Source organism: Vidua chalybeata, chromosome 3 (genome assembly GCF_026979565.1).
Source record: "Vidua chalybeata isolate OUT-0048 chromosome 3, bVidCha1 merged haplotype, whole genome shotgun sequence".
Lineage (NCBI taxonomy): Eukaryota > Metazoa > Chordata > Aves > Passeriformes > Viduidae > Vidua > Vidua chalybeata.
In genome coordinates, this window is record NC_071532.1 from 67,240,717 (window position 1) to 67,253,833 (window position 13,117).

Below are 13,117 nucleotides of genomic sequence, written 5' to 3' on the forward strand. Positions count from 1 at the left end.
ATAGCAGAAAAGGTTAATTTAAGAATGAAGAATGATAGTTGAAGTATTACAGGGCAATTTTTTTCCTATCCGGAAAAAAGCATCTATTTGTATTTGTGGGCAAAAACTTGTTACAGTGGGGTATGAAGCTCTCTTGCTGTACCTTTCTTAGTTACCAAGAGTTCTTATTTGAGCACTGCTGGTGTTAGATACATTTTGGAGAAGGATGTATCTCTCCATGTAAAAACAGTTACATTTAAAAAGATGCCCTCTGGCGTTTTACAGGTGCTATTTAATAAATGAGTGAATATTCATATGTGTAGTTTCATTATGAACACTGCTGTGACAGGGGGTTATGCTGACTCTTCAGGCTGTGAATATGTTGTTGCACGCCATGTGTTACAGTCCATGGTGTAATTTGTCATAGGAGTTTGAGTTGGGAAAATATATCTCCTGGAGCACTGCAAATCCTCTGACACACACACGATGTTATCCACATCATCTTCCACCTGAAGAAGCCTTCATTGGGACACTCAAACTGTACAGTGATCATTTTGGACTTATTAGGAATGCAGCACCTCTTATCCAAGCACACTCCACAGAAAGTTAGTTTGTATCTTTGAGTAGTTGAGCATCCGGAAAAAGCTAGCTTCTCTGCTGTTGGAAGCTGGAAAGTTGGTTGACATGTTTTTCCCTTTGGAATCTTTAATATTAAAACAAAGAAAACCCTGAACATTAATAGCAGATCATGTAAGAAAAAGTTGCAACATTTACTTAGAAATATCTTGAAAGTTGCTCAATCTGAAAGCTGCCTGATTTTTTCCTTTGTCCGTCAACAAACAGGAGATATTTTCAGAATGACTGTACATCAGGACAGCATTAGCAGCACTTATATTTCAGGACATTACATTCTTTTGTTTGAAATTGCACATCTGTAATTTGCTATTGAAACATGAACATTAATGGTAGAAAACATAGAAGAGTTATTTTAAAACTGGTAAAAAATAAGTAAATGTTTTATTAGTGCTTGCTAATACATCCATTTTTCCATTAGTTCCAATGTTTTAATTTTCTATTAGGAACTAATTTTATGGTAGAAAATACCTTTATTTTCTTCAGCATATTGGTCAGACAAGGCTGGATGAAGCATAATCTCTTTTCTTTTTTCATTTCACATTTTCTGTTGTCATTGGTCACTCTGCTGGATATGCCTATGCCACAGGTCCTGGAACAGGGGGTCCAGGGAGTTGCCTGTATGAGGCACTTTTTCTTCAAAACTAGTGGTAAGCTTCTGTAAGCTAAGACAGCAACATTTTATTTATACAGCCCCAAAAGGATGAACTGAAAATACAAGGATAAGATTTTGATTTCTGTTCGTGAAGGTACTTCTGTAGGTAAACCTAAAAATGAGACATAAATAACATTTATACAAAATTCAACTGAGCTGCAGTTAAACTTTGGTGATACTGGATACTCAGTTCTACCAAGAATTATGAAATTGCATGTATTATATGACCTTCCAGTCTCATGTGATGAAAATGTTATGTGAAAAGAGCTAATTGTGGAATTTTTATGAAATATTCAGATTTTTCTTTTATTTTAGGCCAAGCATAGTTTATAAAGGCTGCTGAGAACATTAATATTTGTGTCTTTGTAGATATTGATAAGACCTTAGGTTTTGTATTGAGGAATAAAAGTACCCAATCACTTTTAGATACCACTAAAATGCCTGAGGGCTGGATTAGGTGGAGTATACTTTAAAAATGAAACAAAATTGCTGTGAAAAAGTTGTACAAAAACACTATATGGAATCTGTGCATTTATGTAAGACCACGTGCAGAATTACCTGGAATTACCAGAACTGCTGTCTACTTAGAAAGTAGACAGCAATTTAAAGATCTCATTGAAGCAAGCAGTTTAAATGCCTGTCACAGATCTGCAACAAATAAAAGGAAGTTAAATGGTTGTTTATACTTGGTACATTTTTTAAAGTCTGCCCTAGTTACATCTCTCTGTATCTGAATTAGGTAAATCAAATAGAAATGGAAAGACAGAAAACAAGGCGAGAGGAGTAAAATGAAACTTAGCACTTACTATCCACTCTAACAGAAAATGGACTTTTCAAAATACATACAAGTTGACAAGATACTTCTGCTGGACTGGGAAATGCGAGGGGGAAGACTTTTCTTGCAAAAAAAATTTCCAGGTGTTTTTCTTCAGAAGAATCCCGAAAAAACATCATCCTACATCATGTACAGCCACCACAGGGACAGGGTGTTGGGTCCCTGAACCAAGCCAAATAGAAAGTGTGCTTTGCCAGCTGGGGGTCTGCTCCCAAGGCGATGCTGTGCAGCTCATCCAAATTCCAGAAAAAATGATGTTGTGTTACAGTCAGTGAAGGAGTTACTGAAGGTTGGGCTTTAGGGTCTGCTAAAGGGCTACAAAGTAAATGGCTTAATGCTGTTCTCCAGATACCTGAAATATGGTTTGGGTTGAGATATATTTCAGATGCTCACATGGTTTGGTTGCCATTGTTTTCAATACATTATGGTCTCTCTTGAATCAGATTAGCACTGTTCTTTAGAAATTAAATCTCTCTTCACTTGAAGTCAGTTGCTTTATCAAGTACTTGTTTATACAACAGCATTAAGTGTATTTCTGTTAAAATGCTTTGATACTAGATACAGGTATTATATCATAATCTGAAGTAAGGATGAACTTTTTTATTTTGGCTTACTTGTGTGACCACTGCTTACATGTGAGAAGTTGTCCAAACTGGACTTCAGGTTTTGTAAGCAGATTGATTAATGTGCATCTACTCAGCAGTCTTTGATAAAGTTTTTCAGATAAGCCTTGCACTCATTTTATTGATCCATAGCGGTGATTCAATCTGCCACCAAATAAATGGTTCTGCTTTCTGGTACCTGCATTAGCTGTAACAAAGATAATTTTCACCGTGGAAAATTGCACATGCACAGGGAAGGAGATTGCACAAGTGTAGCAGCTGTGGCCAGGGAAGGGCTGGTGTAGCTGCTTCCTTAAAAAAAAAAAAAATGGTGTTTCCTTAGAGTGGAAAAGAGAGCTAGTGTTAGCAGCAGAGCAAGAATAGAGTTAAAGGGACTATCCACTGACCTGGCAGAGTTGCATGGACAAGCTGATGAATGCTTTTGATCAGACTGAATAAAGAACTGGGGGGAGTATTGTTCTTGCAGTGACCAAAATTTGTGAATGTGGGAAAGCCACTAAGGCAATTTTTATGATTTTCTGCTTTCTATTGAAAGAAGGGACCTGTGTCATGTTAATATATGTATGTGAAAGCCAAGACTGCCTAACACCACAAAGCAGGAAAAAGTGGGGCAGTTCCCAGGATACAAAATGGCTGTCCAGCAGCATCCCTAATTGGGCTGATTCGATGAGCAGTAAACCTCTGCAGTAAGATGCTTTGGCCAATTCCCTGATGACAGAAGCCAAAAGCCTTTTTGCTTTTCACATTTATTATGTTTAGAGAAATGAGTCTGTGACCTGAGAGTAAGAGGGGTAAGTGGGACACAACAGTCACCCTGGCAAAGGCCTTTGAGCAAGAATTGGGCAAGTGCCAGTGTGCTGCCTGCCTGGCTGCTGGAGCCAGGGACACTAAATGCAGAAAGGCTCATGTACAGAGAAGTTTACCATTTTAGTCAGGCTCACCTGACATCAGTCTGTAGTTGGTTGATTGAAGTTGTTTGTGCTGTCCTAGGCCACAGATGGATTGTCCTGCCTTCTTTCTGCCTGGGACCCTGGTGCAAGGGCTTCCTGCTAATCTTGGTGTGAATACAGGGGTACATCCGATTGTACCACTGACACACAGGCACTTATAAAGCCGGTTGGGCTGAAAGGTCTGCCCGTTGGCATAATAAACTCCATTGAGCTCACATCCTACAGCTACCAGATCTGAAAATGGTGAACAACAGTTACTAACACAGAAGGAGCACATGGGTCTTGCTAAACAGAGTGCTAAAATGTGGTCAGTCTTTATGACATCCACAGCTTTGCAAATCAGGCATCATCAATATGTCTATCAATAACAGGCTTATGCACAATGAACTGGTTTCACTAATGCAGGTAAGTTTAAATACAGTCCCAACCCTACTCTCAGATTCTCTGACTGAGCAGTTGGAGGACTAAATTAGGATAAATTCTTTACCACAGAGCTGTGCAGCACATGCAAGCAGAGCTTTCCTCCAAAACCATTCACCTGGTGGTCCCCAGCCTCTTGTATTTCAAGAAGGGAACATGAAAGAGCAACTTACATGCACACACGCCTGTTTCATACCTAGGCTCGTCTTCTGAGTAGTTGCAGTAGAGGCCTTTGTGGGGATCACAGACATCTGCTTCATTGCAGAGCTCTCCTGCCTGCTTGGCACAGACCTTACAGCAGCCACAGCCATCCTTCACCAGGCTGACCCCCGGGGTGCAGGCTGGCACCGGCGGGCATCGGCACGGCCAGTGGCAAACCTCCTTGCGCTGGACTTCACCATTTTCTGAAGGTTTATCTCCAGGCTGCTCTGGTGGGCTGTGGAAAAACTTACACATGGTGGGCTATTTTGAGCACTGAATGCATTATGGGTAGCTGAAATAGCATAAAATTAAGATGGAAAAAACTGACAAGTTGCATGAAAATATGCAACATTTCTCATTTCACAAGGTCAAAAAGTGAGAGAGGCTATGAGGACTAGGTAGAAGGCAGAGGACCATTTTCATCAGTGTCATCAACTGAGGTGTTCCACCAGTGAGCCTGGCCTACTGCTTGTACAAAACACAATTCACTGGTCTTTCTTTTGCCTTCTATAGAACAAAACTGAAGTTTTAAAAAAAGTACTTTAAAGTAGATGGTGGTTTTATTGTATTTCTTCCTAGAAACCTTCTATCAAATTAATTAGCTTTTGATTCTCTATTAATTAGCTTTTGATTCCTCACATTGTTTTATAACCAGCCACAATCCTGTGTGCCAGTTCTGATGGCAAGAGCCTTTTAAAATAGGGAGCCTCTTCTGAATATTACTTTTGCTCCAAAATTTCAGTAAATGCTTGGAAAGGAGCATTATAATATTTACAAATGCTCTTGTGCTAGATGCAAAAAATTAATCCTAGTAAGGGAGGCTAGTAGCTGTACTGAGTTTAATAGGTCACTTTCTAAGAGTGCATTTATTTGCATGACTAAGCCTTCATTGAATCCAGGGCTTATGGAGCAAAGACACATCTCATTAAAGAGATTTGTATCAACAGCAGGAAGTCAAGATCTAGCCAAAGTTTACTGGTTTACACATTCTGTCTCAGAATTCATGTAGTTTTCTTTTTTCTTTTTTTTTTTTTCTTCTTTTTTTTTCTTCTTTTTTTTTTTTAAGTAAAGGAAGGATGAACTAATTCTTGATGGACTTATTTTTCTGAGGCATGGGGGCAGATTAAGTCAGCACAGTGAAAGGATCTATTTGAGATAGCTATAGTCTATCTGCATTTTTTAAGAACTACAACTAAAACTTAGCAGTTTAGATCTTAGCATTGAATCTTTTCCTGCTGCTGATTTCAGCAAAAGTGCAAATCATGGTATAGTTATTCTCCATGGATGACTGGTTCTGTAGTTAAGTGAGGGCATACACAGCACTTGGTCACTATACAACACAGGGCCTGGAAGCCACTCTCATCACACAGCTCTGACTGCCCAAAGAACAAAAGGGAAAGAAGATCCAGCCCCTCATCAGGTACTAGTATCACCCTCAAGCTTGCAGAAAAAAAACCCCAAAACTTATAACCTGTCTTTTTTTTCTGGGCATGTGAAGCCCAGCCTATCAGTTTCTGACTGTTCCTCCAAGCTGTAAGGATCTACTGGTGTAGAAATCACCTCCTGCAGAGATGCTAAGGGAAAGGGGTCATTCAGCTGGGGTTCCTTGCTGCTTAATTCTCAAACTGGAAGTATCTGCAGAATTCAGTATTTCATGTGTCATAGCCCAGGAAAGCTCTTGCAGCATAATTGAGCTGGCTTAATTGAATGCAGTAGTAAATGACCTTTTAAAAGCCTTTTTTCTAGTTCTAATTTCCATTTTTCATGGTCATTTACAACTATACTTATGATATCTTAATCTGCAGCTACTAATGAAGCTCCAAAGTAGTAGCTTTCAAGTTCCTTTGGCTGAATGATTTTTAAGCTAGATATTAATTTACATAAGCAATTCATATAGTAAATGGATGTTAAACAATGTGATGGGGTATTCCATGCAGTATGAAGAAGATCGTTTCATAAATGTGTCATTTCTTCTAATCCTTTTTACCTAAATTCAACAATTATACAGAAACAATTAACTCAAGTATACTTTTTAAGGCAGCTAAGCCTTTCCTATAAACCATAATGTTAATTTGATGAATGTGTGCATTGGAATATAAAGGTTCTTAAAGGATTGTTCTGGAAACAAGACAAGCAGGTGTTCCTATACATTTAGCAGTATTTAAGGCAATACAGTTGCTTTAGGAAACAGTTCCTTGCTTCTTCTTTCTTTAGAAGCAGAATATTATTATCATCATCATCATCAGGAATTTGGCCATATGCCAGCAATATGAGGTTATGTGCCTTGAATCAGATATCATGTTTCAAAATGGGTATGTGTAGCAAGAAGTAATCTTATGTGCTTCAACCAATATGTTTAATTTGTATTACAAATTGAAACATACTTTAAACTACAAACTTCTACTTGAGGGAGTTTTCTCTCCTTTTTTAGGGAAAGATGTCAGCTGAAAGGTGGGAGACCAAAAAGTTCTTGCTTTGTAAGAACCATCAGGCAGATATCTGACAGTTTTAACTTCAGAATTACTGAGAACTTCAGCTTACATGAAAAATCTTCACATATCTGTTAAGTCACAATGAAAACGTAAAGTTTGCTTGTATAGTTTACAGGTCAAATATTTTTCTAATTTGTGCTTCCCCAAGTTTCTATACCAAAGCTAGTCACGTCACACAAGCCCCTTGCACACTTTTCCTGATCCTATGGGCAGATCAGAAAATGAGACCATTGTGTAAGAACCCTTCATGTGCTGTTTGTTTTCCTATGTTTTAAAGATTGAACAAGGTCAGTATGGCATAAATAAGCAAATAGCAAAATAGGTAATGTATTATCACTAATGTTTGGTTATCTAAGTCTGGCTTTAAATAGGCAGAAAGGGGAGAGAGACAGCCATTTGAAAATTCTGTTGACATTCATCTTAATTGTAAAGGAAAAATACACTGTATACACATAAAGTGGATTTTCAAAATTAGGTAAATAAGTCATGAAATTGGCCTTTGACACAAATACCTTTAGAAAAAGCTATCACTTAAAATTGTCTCATAAGAGACAAAGTATAACACAGCCCAGGTGTCTTTGTCATTTGTAAAACTAGCCTGAAGCTAGACTGCTGCGTGTGTGTATATATATATATATTTTTTTTTTTTCAAACACATATATACATGTATATATGGAATATAAGTATGGATAAGATGTTTACTTTCTTACTGCATCAGATAGTAATTTTTGCTTATATTAAAAAAAATGAAAGAAAAAAAAAAAAAAGCAAGGTCAGTGACAATTTAATCTTCCCTAACACTTTTTTCTTCCCACCAAGTCATATTAATGTCCAGAGAGAAAAAAAATTACCAAAACATGATTGATGCAGTAAATAAGCTGCAAATGAAATTTACTCAGGAGTAGGGAATGGCTCCTTATTATTTATGAGGAATTTACTTCTCTGAAATTTAATTCGTCAGAAAGCAAATAAAAACTTTTAACCAAGACAAGGTGAAGAAGGGGAAAATCTTTTTCTTCTTTTTAATGAACTTACCTGTTGAGTATAAGGGATGATGAAGATGGTGGGAACAAGGAGCCACCGCATGTTCCTGCACATTCAGAAGTGAAACTGGGAGATAGGGAACAGGCTGAGCTGTGTCAGAGGAAGCACTGAACACAAAGCTCTCCTCTGTCTCCCTTGCCAGCCCAACTTTCCCCAGCACATGCACGAACACATACACGCATTCACACTTGAAATTCTCCTCTTCATACTGAACCAGCTTCACACTGAAATGTCCAACTGCCCTTCTTTTCTCTGCCCACTGCTAGAATGCAGATTTTCATGTCCTGTTTGATCCCATCCAGCTGATTCAGCTAGATTTAATTGAGGTTGGGTAGGGTGACATCTGATTCTTAAAATCTTGCTGCTGGAAATGCAGTATTAGTTTTAACTTGTCTTTAAATCTATATTGCAGGAATTTCTGAAATCTGAAGGGCAGAGCCCCAAATACATGTATTTTTTGAGATGGAGAAAGCAGAGTTCTTCAAAATTTCTAATGTATTGTGCCTAGCAAATCGCTGCATAAAAATTCACAGTCAATACATCCTCTCTAAAGAGGGAAGGAGATGCTATAAAGTGTTAAAATGCTACTACATATTCAACACTTTCTTTCCATGGAATCCTAATGGGAAAGCCCAAACTATAATGTACTTTTCCCTGAAGTATGCACCTCCTCTTATAGCTGTGTCACCGCATTTAAGGACAAGATTGTTCAAATCTCCAAATTCTTTCCCCATTAACACTATCAAGGAGATGTGTTTGATTTTTAGGCTAACAAGTGAGGGTCTTCAGGGTAAGACGAAAGTTCCAGCCCTGCAGCAGTGGTGTTGGTGGTGCCCTGGTAAATGTTTCTCTTTCACATTTGTCCTTACTTAGGCACCTCCTGAAGCCCACGAGTTACTAGGGGAGGCTGCCAAAGACCACACTGACACAGCAGCCATGCATGGACAGAGGCAGTAGTGGGAGTAGGGAATCAAATCCAGTCCAAGCACTTCTGTTTGGCTCCTAGATTTGGAGCACCACATGCTCTCTGTGGTTACAAATGCACCCTGAACTGCCCCTCCAAACTCTTGAGCATTTAGCTGTAAAACACTGAAAAACTGCTTTTCTTTAACACAGTCGGTTTGTCACATAACTTGAGATGAAGTCCAGGCAGTACCTGGGTGATAAGTGGATGCAGCAGATCAGTTCATTTTGTTATGTTACTCTGGTGTGTGGCAGTGCAGACTGAAGCTTGTGTTTCCCCTTGAAAGCTTATGAACATAGCACACAGGTTTCTCTAAAGTCTCTTCTGTATACTATCAAAACATAGCTTCTTTCATAGAATCAGAAGACGGTTGAGGCTGGAAGAGGGCCCAGGGGGTCTCTAATCCAAGCCCAGCTCAAGCAGGGTTCCCTCTGAGATCAGACTGCTCTACTCATGGCTCTGTCTATTTGGATCTGGAAAACGTCCAAGGGTGGAGGCTGCTAAACCTCAGCCTTTCAGAGGGATAATAATGAGCAATGCCAGCTGTCTGAGGAGATTCCAGGTTCAGTTTTCTCTTGCAGCCCCAAAGACACCCCTTTCACTCTCCAGCCTGTAAGAAGTGAGGAAGGCCAGAGGACTAGCAAATCCATTCTTCTTCTAGTACTGCAAGGGGAGCACACAGCATTCATTTGAAATGTGTCTTTTCTCTTTGCATTGCAGAGATAAAGAATGTGACCAGTGCAGTACTGGGAATGCTCTGTGTGAGCTGGCAAAGTTAATGGTCTGATGTTAATAATTGTCCCCAGTCTCGGGAAATGGAAGAGAGATATTTCTGTAGGATTACCCATTGGTTTTATACGGTGTATTTGCTGGAATCACCCGAAGAACATGTTATCTGAGCTTTAGAGAGTGGTTAGAGTATAATTAAGCTGATTGATAGAAAATACTGGGTTTGGAAGGAGTGGGAGGAATGCTCCTCCCCGAGGAAGACATTCTGGTGATATAACACATTAAAATGTGATTTTAGGCGGCTGGATGAATGCTCATGTGTGTGCAAATCAATCAGCATACCTCTTCAGCCTGAGAAGGGCCTGCTGCTAGGAGCACCACTCCTGCTATAGTAGGACTCGGCTCTCCAGAACAACAACAAGCCTTCACTGTCTTTCCCTAACAAATGCACTTAAGTGAGGCTGGACCTTGCAGTACCTGCAGTCCTGATCCCTGCATGTATAAGTAGCCATAAGACCACAAAGACAGCAACACTAACTCCTGTGCATAAATAGTGCACCAGGGCTTTGACTATTGAGTATGGGAGTCTGTGTCTCTGCTACTATTGGCTCTGATTTCAATAAATGGAGGTGATCTGCCCTCTTCCTCTCCTACAGGTTTTTAGCGAACCCCCACAACTTAAGAACTAATGTTTTTAATGCCATGTCCAGACTCAGCAATAGTTTGTCTGTATGCATCCTCCAAATCTCCCTTGCAGATTTGATTACATAAAGCATCATTCATTTCCTGAACTAAACCTGCTCTGCTATCTGGTGCCATTCTAATACCACCCTGAATGGAAATGTAATTTAGCTGTATATTCAATGACCCCTACATACTGCACACATCTCTTCGGTGCAAAAAAATCATCTTCCTGTCTGTGAAATATGCCATGTAAACCCATTGTTTTAAGAGATGGAAAAATATGAGTTATAAACCCATAAATTGATATAACCATGCATTCTAACTGGATACAAGGTCTTAGACAAAATGCCAGAGGTATTAGTTATTGATACTTGTTGTGGGCCAGGATTTTCAATACTCCCAACTGGGCTTGGTGGAGTTACTGCAATAAAATCCGTCAAAGCCAGGGTTGGGTTTGGTCATTCATAATAACTGGGTGTTAGCTACAGACCCACACCAGAGCTGGGGGTTCACCTTTTGGCAGGAAGGTTTTTGCACATTGTCCTGTTTTGTTGTTCTTGGGCAGAGACTCCTCTTTCAGTCAAACCTACAGTTTGTGTCTCTTCATTCAAATAAATAAATAGAAGGGTAAAAAGTAATAGGAGCACTATATGACAACATATTGTCCTTGGCTCTCACTGTCTCACATGCTGTTTGCTCACTTGGGTTTTGGAAGGAAGCTGCCTTTTTCAAAACAACAGTGCTCCAAAAACACTGATGGATTTTGCTAGGAGGTCTGCTTGCTATTGTTGGCAACTTGGGCACACCGAGGCACAGACATCTCCCTGCTGGGAGTGGCAGGTTTGTTGCCAGGCAGCATGGCATGCACCAGGTCTTGGGATTAGCCATGCTCAAAGATATGGCTTCCTCAGCTGGAAGCCTGAGGCCAGGAGCTCTGATGGTCCTTGCAGAGGAATCACGCGCCCACCACCAATGCACTGTTGTGAGGTTCCTCTCTTCTCTGCTGGTCAGCTGCTCAGCTTTTGTAAATTTGGGCCATTTTTGCTTCTCTTCAAATTGAGTTTCAAACAAAAGTTGCACTCAAAAATGTTCCATACCTCTCCTCCTGGAGCACCACCAACAACAGCACATTCTCAACAAGCTGACTAAGGAACTTCTCCCAGGATGATGGGGGTATTTCCAATGGGACAGAAATTCATCTTATCCTGCATATCCTGCATATCACTTCAGCAATAGCATGTGCAACACCGAGGTCGCTGTTGGAGGGGTAGAAATGCTTTGTACAAGGGCAGCTATACCGTGCTCCCCACAGTGTGCCACTGTTTCTGTTTCAGCTGTGCTCTGCTTCCAAACTAATTCATAAAGTTTCTCTGAGCTGTAACAGGCGACCTCATATATGAAGATATTTACATGCAGATTTAAGACTAGGTCCCATTTTCAAAACTGATTTATGCAAGTAGTTGTCTGTATCTTATTTTCTTCTAACAGGCCTTAAACACAGAAAAGATGCCACAAAGTGCTTGTATTCCAAAGCACACATCTCTGAAATGTGAAACTAGGAATTCTCAGAATTTTTTAAGTTGAATATTTGTCATCAAAGACAGCCAGAGTTTACATGTCTCTGGTTAACAGATTGTGGTAGTCTGCTATTTTACAGTTGGTTCTTCTCTAGTAGGTTTTAATATTCCTTGTTATAAGTTTGTAATGGTTCAGTCTCTGTACCCCATTTGGCTTCCCTAATGGTTCAGTCCTGAGTTGTTTGCTGCAGTTTTCCCTGCCAAATGTATGTCAATCCACATGTCAACCCACCTGTATACCTCCACTGTTCCCTTGTCTCACTCCTGTCTGTCAAAGATAATACACTCCTTTGGTTCTAGAGTGTTCCCTGTCTTACATCCCTTCCTCAGGGCAGAATTGGGTTGTGGGGCTTGCTCCCTCCCCATGTTGGATTCTATTGGGGAGCCCTTGCCCTGCACCCCTCCCCTAATGCCCTCCTATTGGTCACAGGTTGTGTCCTCCCCGTGTTCCCCCCACCCTCATAAAAATAGCCCCTTCAGGTTCAGATTGGGTTCACTTGCTCTGCCCCGACTTCAACATTAAACATTTGGAGACTCAGACAAGTGTCCCTCCCTTATTCCTCTGCCTCGGTTTCCTCGTGCCCTGTGCCTCTGCTGCGCCACCCACGCCGCAGCGATCACCGCCACCCGCGACACTCTCGGCAGAGACTCGGGGCGGCCACGCGCGTGTCGGCCCTGCGGCCACCAGTGGGACAGCGAGTTGGCCAACCTCCATGCCGTGGCCACCAAGAGCCAGGCACAACAGATCATTTGAAAATATCTGTACACACTGAAGAGGATCAGTCTGTGCTCTGCCTAGCTCTGTGGGGCAGGCTCTGTGCAATCAATCCAGAAAGGCACAGGCTGCAAAAAGCAAGCCAAAGTGAAGGAATAAAAATGAAGACAAATTGGGGACCCATTGAGCAAGGCAAAGAAGCTCAACTGCACTGAGCTAACCTATTACACGCTGGAATTGGCCGATTCTGCACACAGTGCGGTGGCTCTGCTTTTTTCAGTTTGATGCTGAATTCACTGTGACAGAATAAACTCAGATCAGCCCAAACCGTATTTGCAGATCAGCTTTTCTGCTCATAGCCCAGCTCTGTGGGAACCTCAGTGCTGGCAGCTCTGGCCTCCCCTATCTTTCTCCCCCACAGCTGGGCTGCTTTGCAGAGCAGGCAGACAGCTGCTCCTCAGGGAGAAGCGCCATCAGGATAAATATTTGAGCAGGGCAGCTAATCCTGCATGTCAGGAGACATGTGAATGTCCACTGAGGCTTGTACAGTTCTCAAAGGGTTTCCATTGTTAGTTATAGGAGGAAATAGTAAAGCAGCTTCTCAAACTCCTGAACT

The 13,117-nt window shown here is 40.8% G+C and overlaps 1 protein-coding gene across 1 annotated transcript; it reads right to left on the reverse strand.

Annotated features, from left to right (window-relative positions):
* Nucleotides 1–365: 365 nt before the first annotated feature.
* CCN6 (cellular communication network factor 6) lies at nucleotides 366–4,551 on the reverse strand. Its single transcript, XM_053937522.1, has 4 exons — nucleotides 4,269–4,551; nucleotides 3,667–3,909; nucleotides 1,084–1,277; nucleotides 366–682 (listed from the first exon to the last, which is right to left on the reverse strand). The coding sequence occupies exons 1-4, from the start codon at nucleotides 4,549–4,551 to the stop codon at nucleotides 401–403; spliced, it is 1,002 nt and encodes a 333-aa protein (XP_053793497.1). The 3' UTR covers nucleotides 366–400.
* Between the last annotated feature and the right edge of the window lie 8,566 nt (nucleotides 4,552–13,117).

Coding starts and splice junctions, on each gene's coding strand:
- CCN6 (XM_053937522.1), bottom strand. CDS start 4,551: ATGTGTAAGTTTTTCCACAGCCCACCAGAGCAGCCTGGAGATAAACCT. Junction 3,910..4,268: donor TGAAACAGGCGTGTGTGCAT/GTAAGTTGCTCT, acceptor CACCATTTTCAG/ATCTGGTAGCTGTAGGATGT. Junction 1,278..3,666: donor CAACTACAGACTGATGTCAG/GTGAGCCTGACT, acceptor TTGCTGTCTTAG/CTTACAGAAGCTTACCACTA.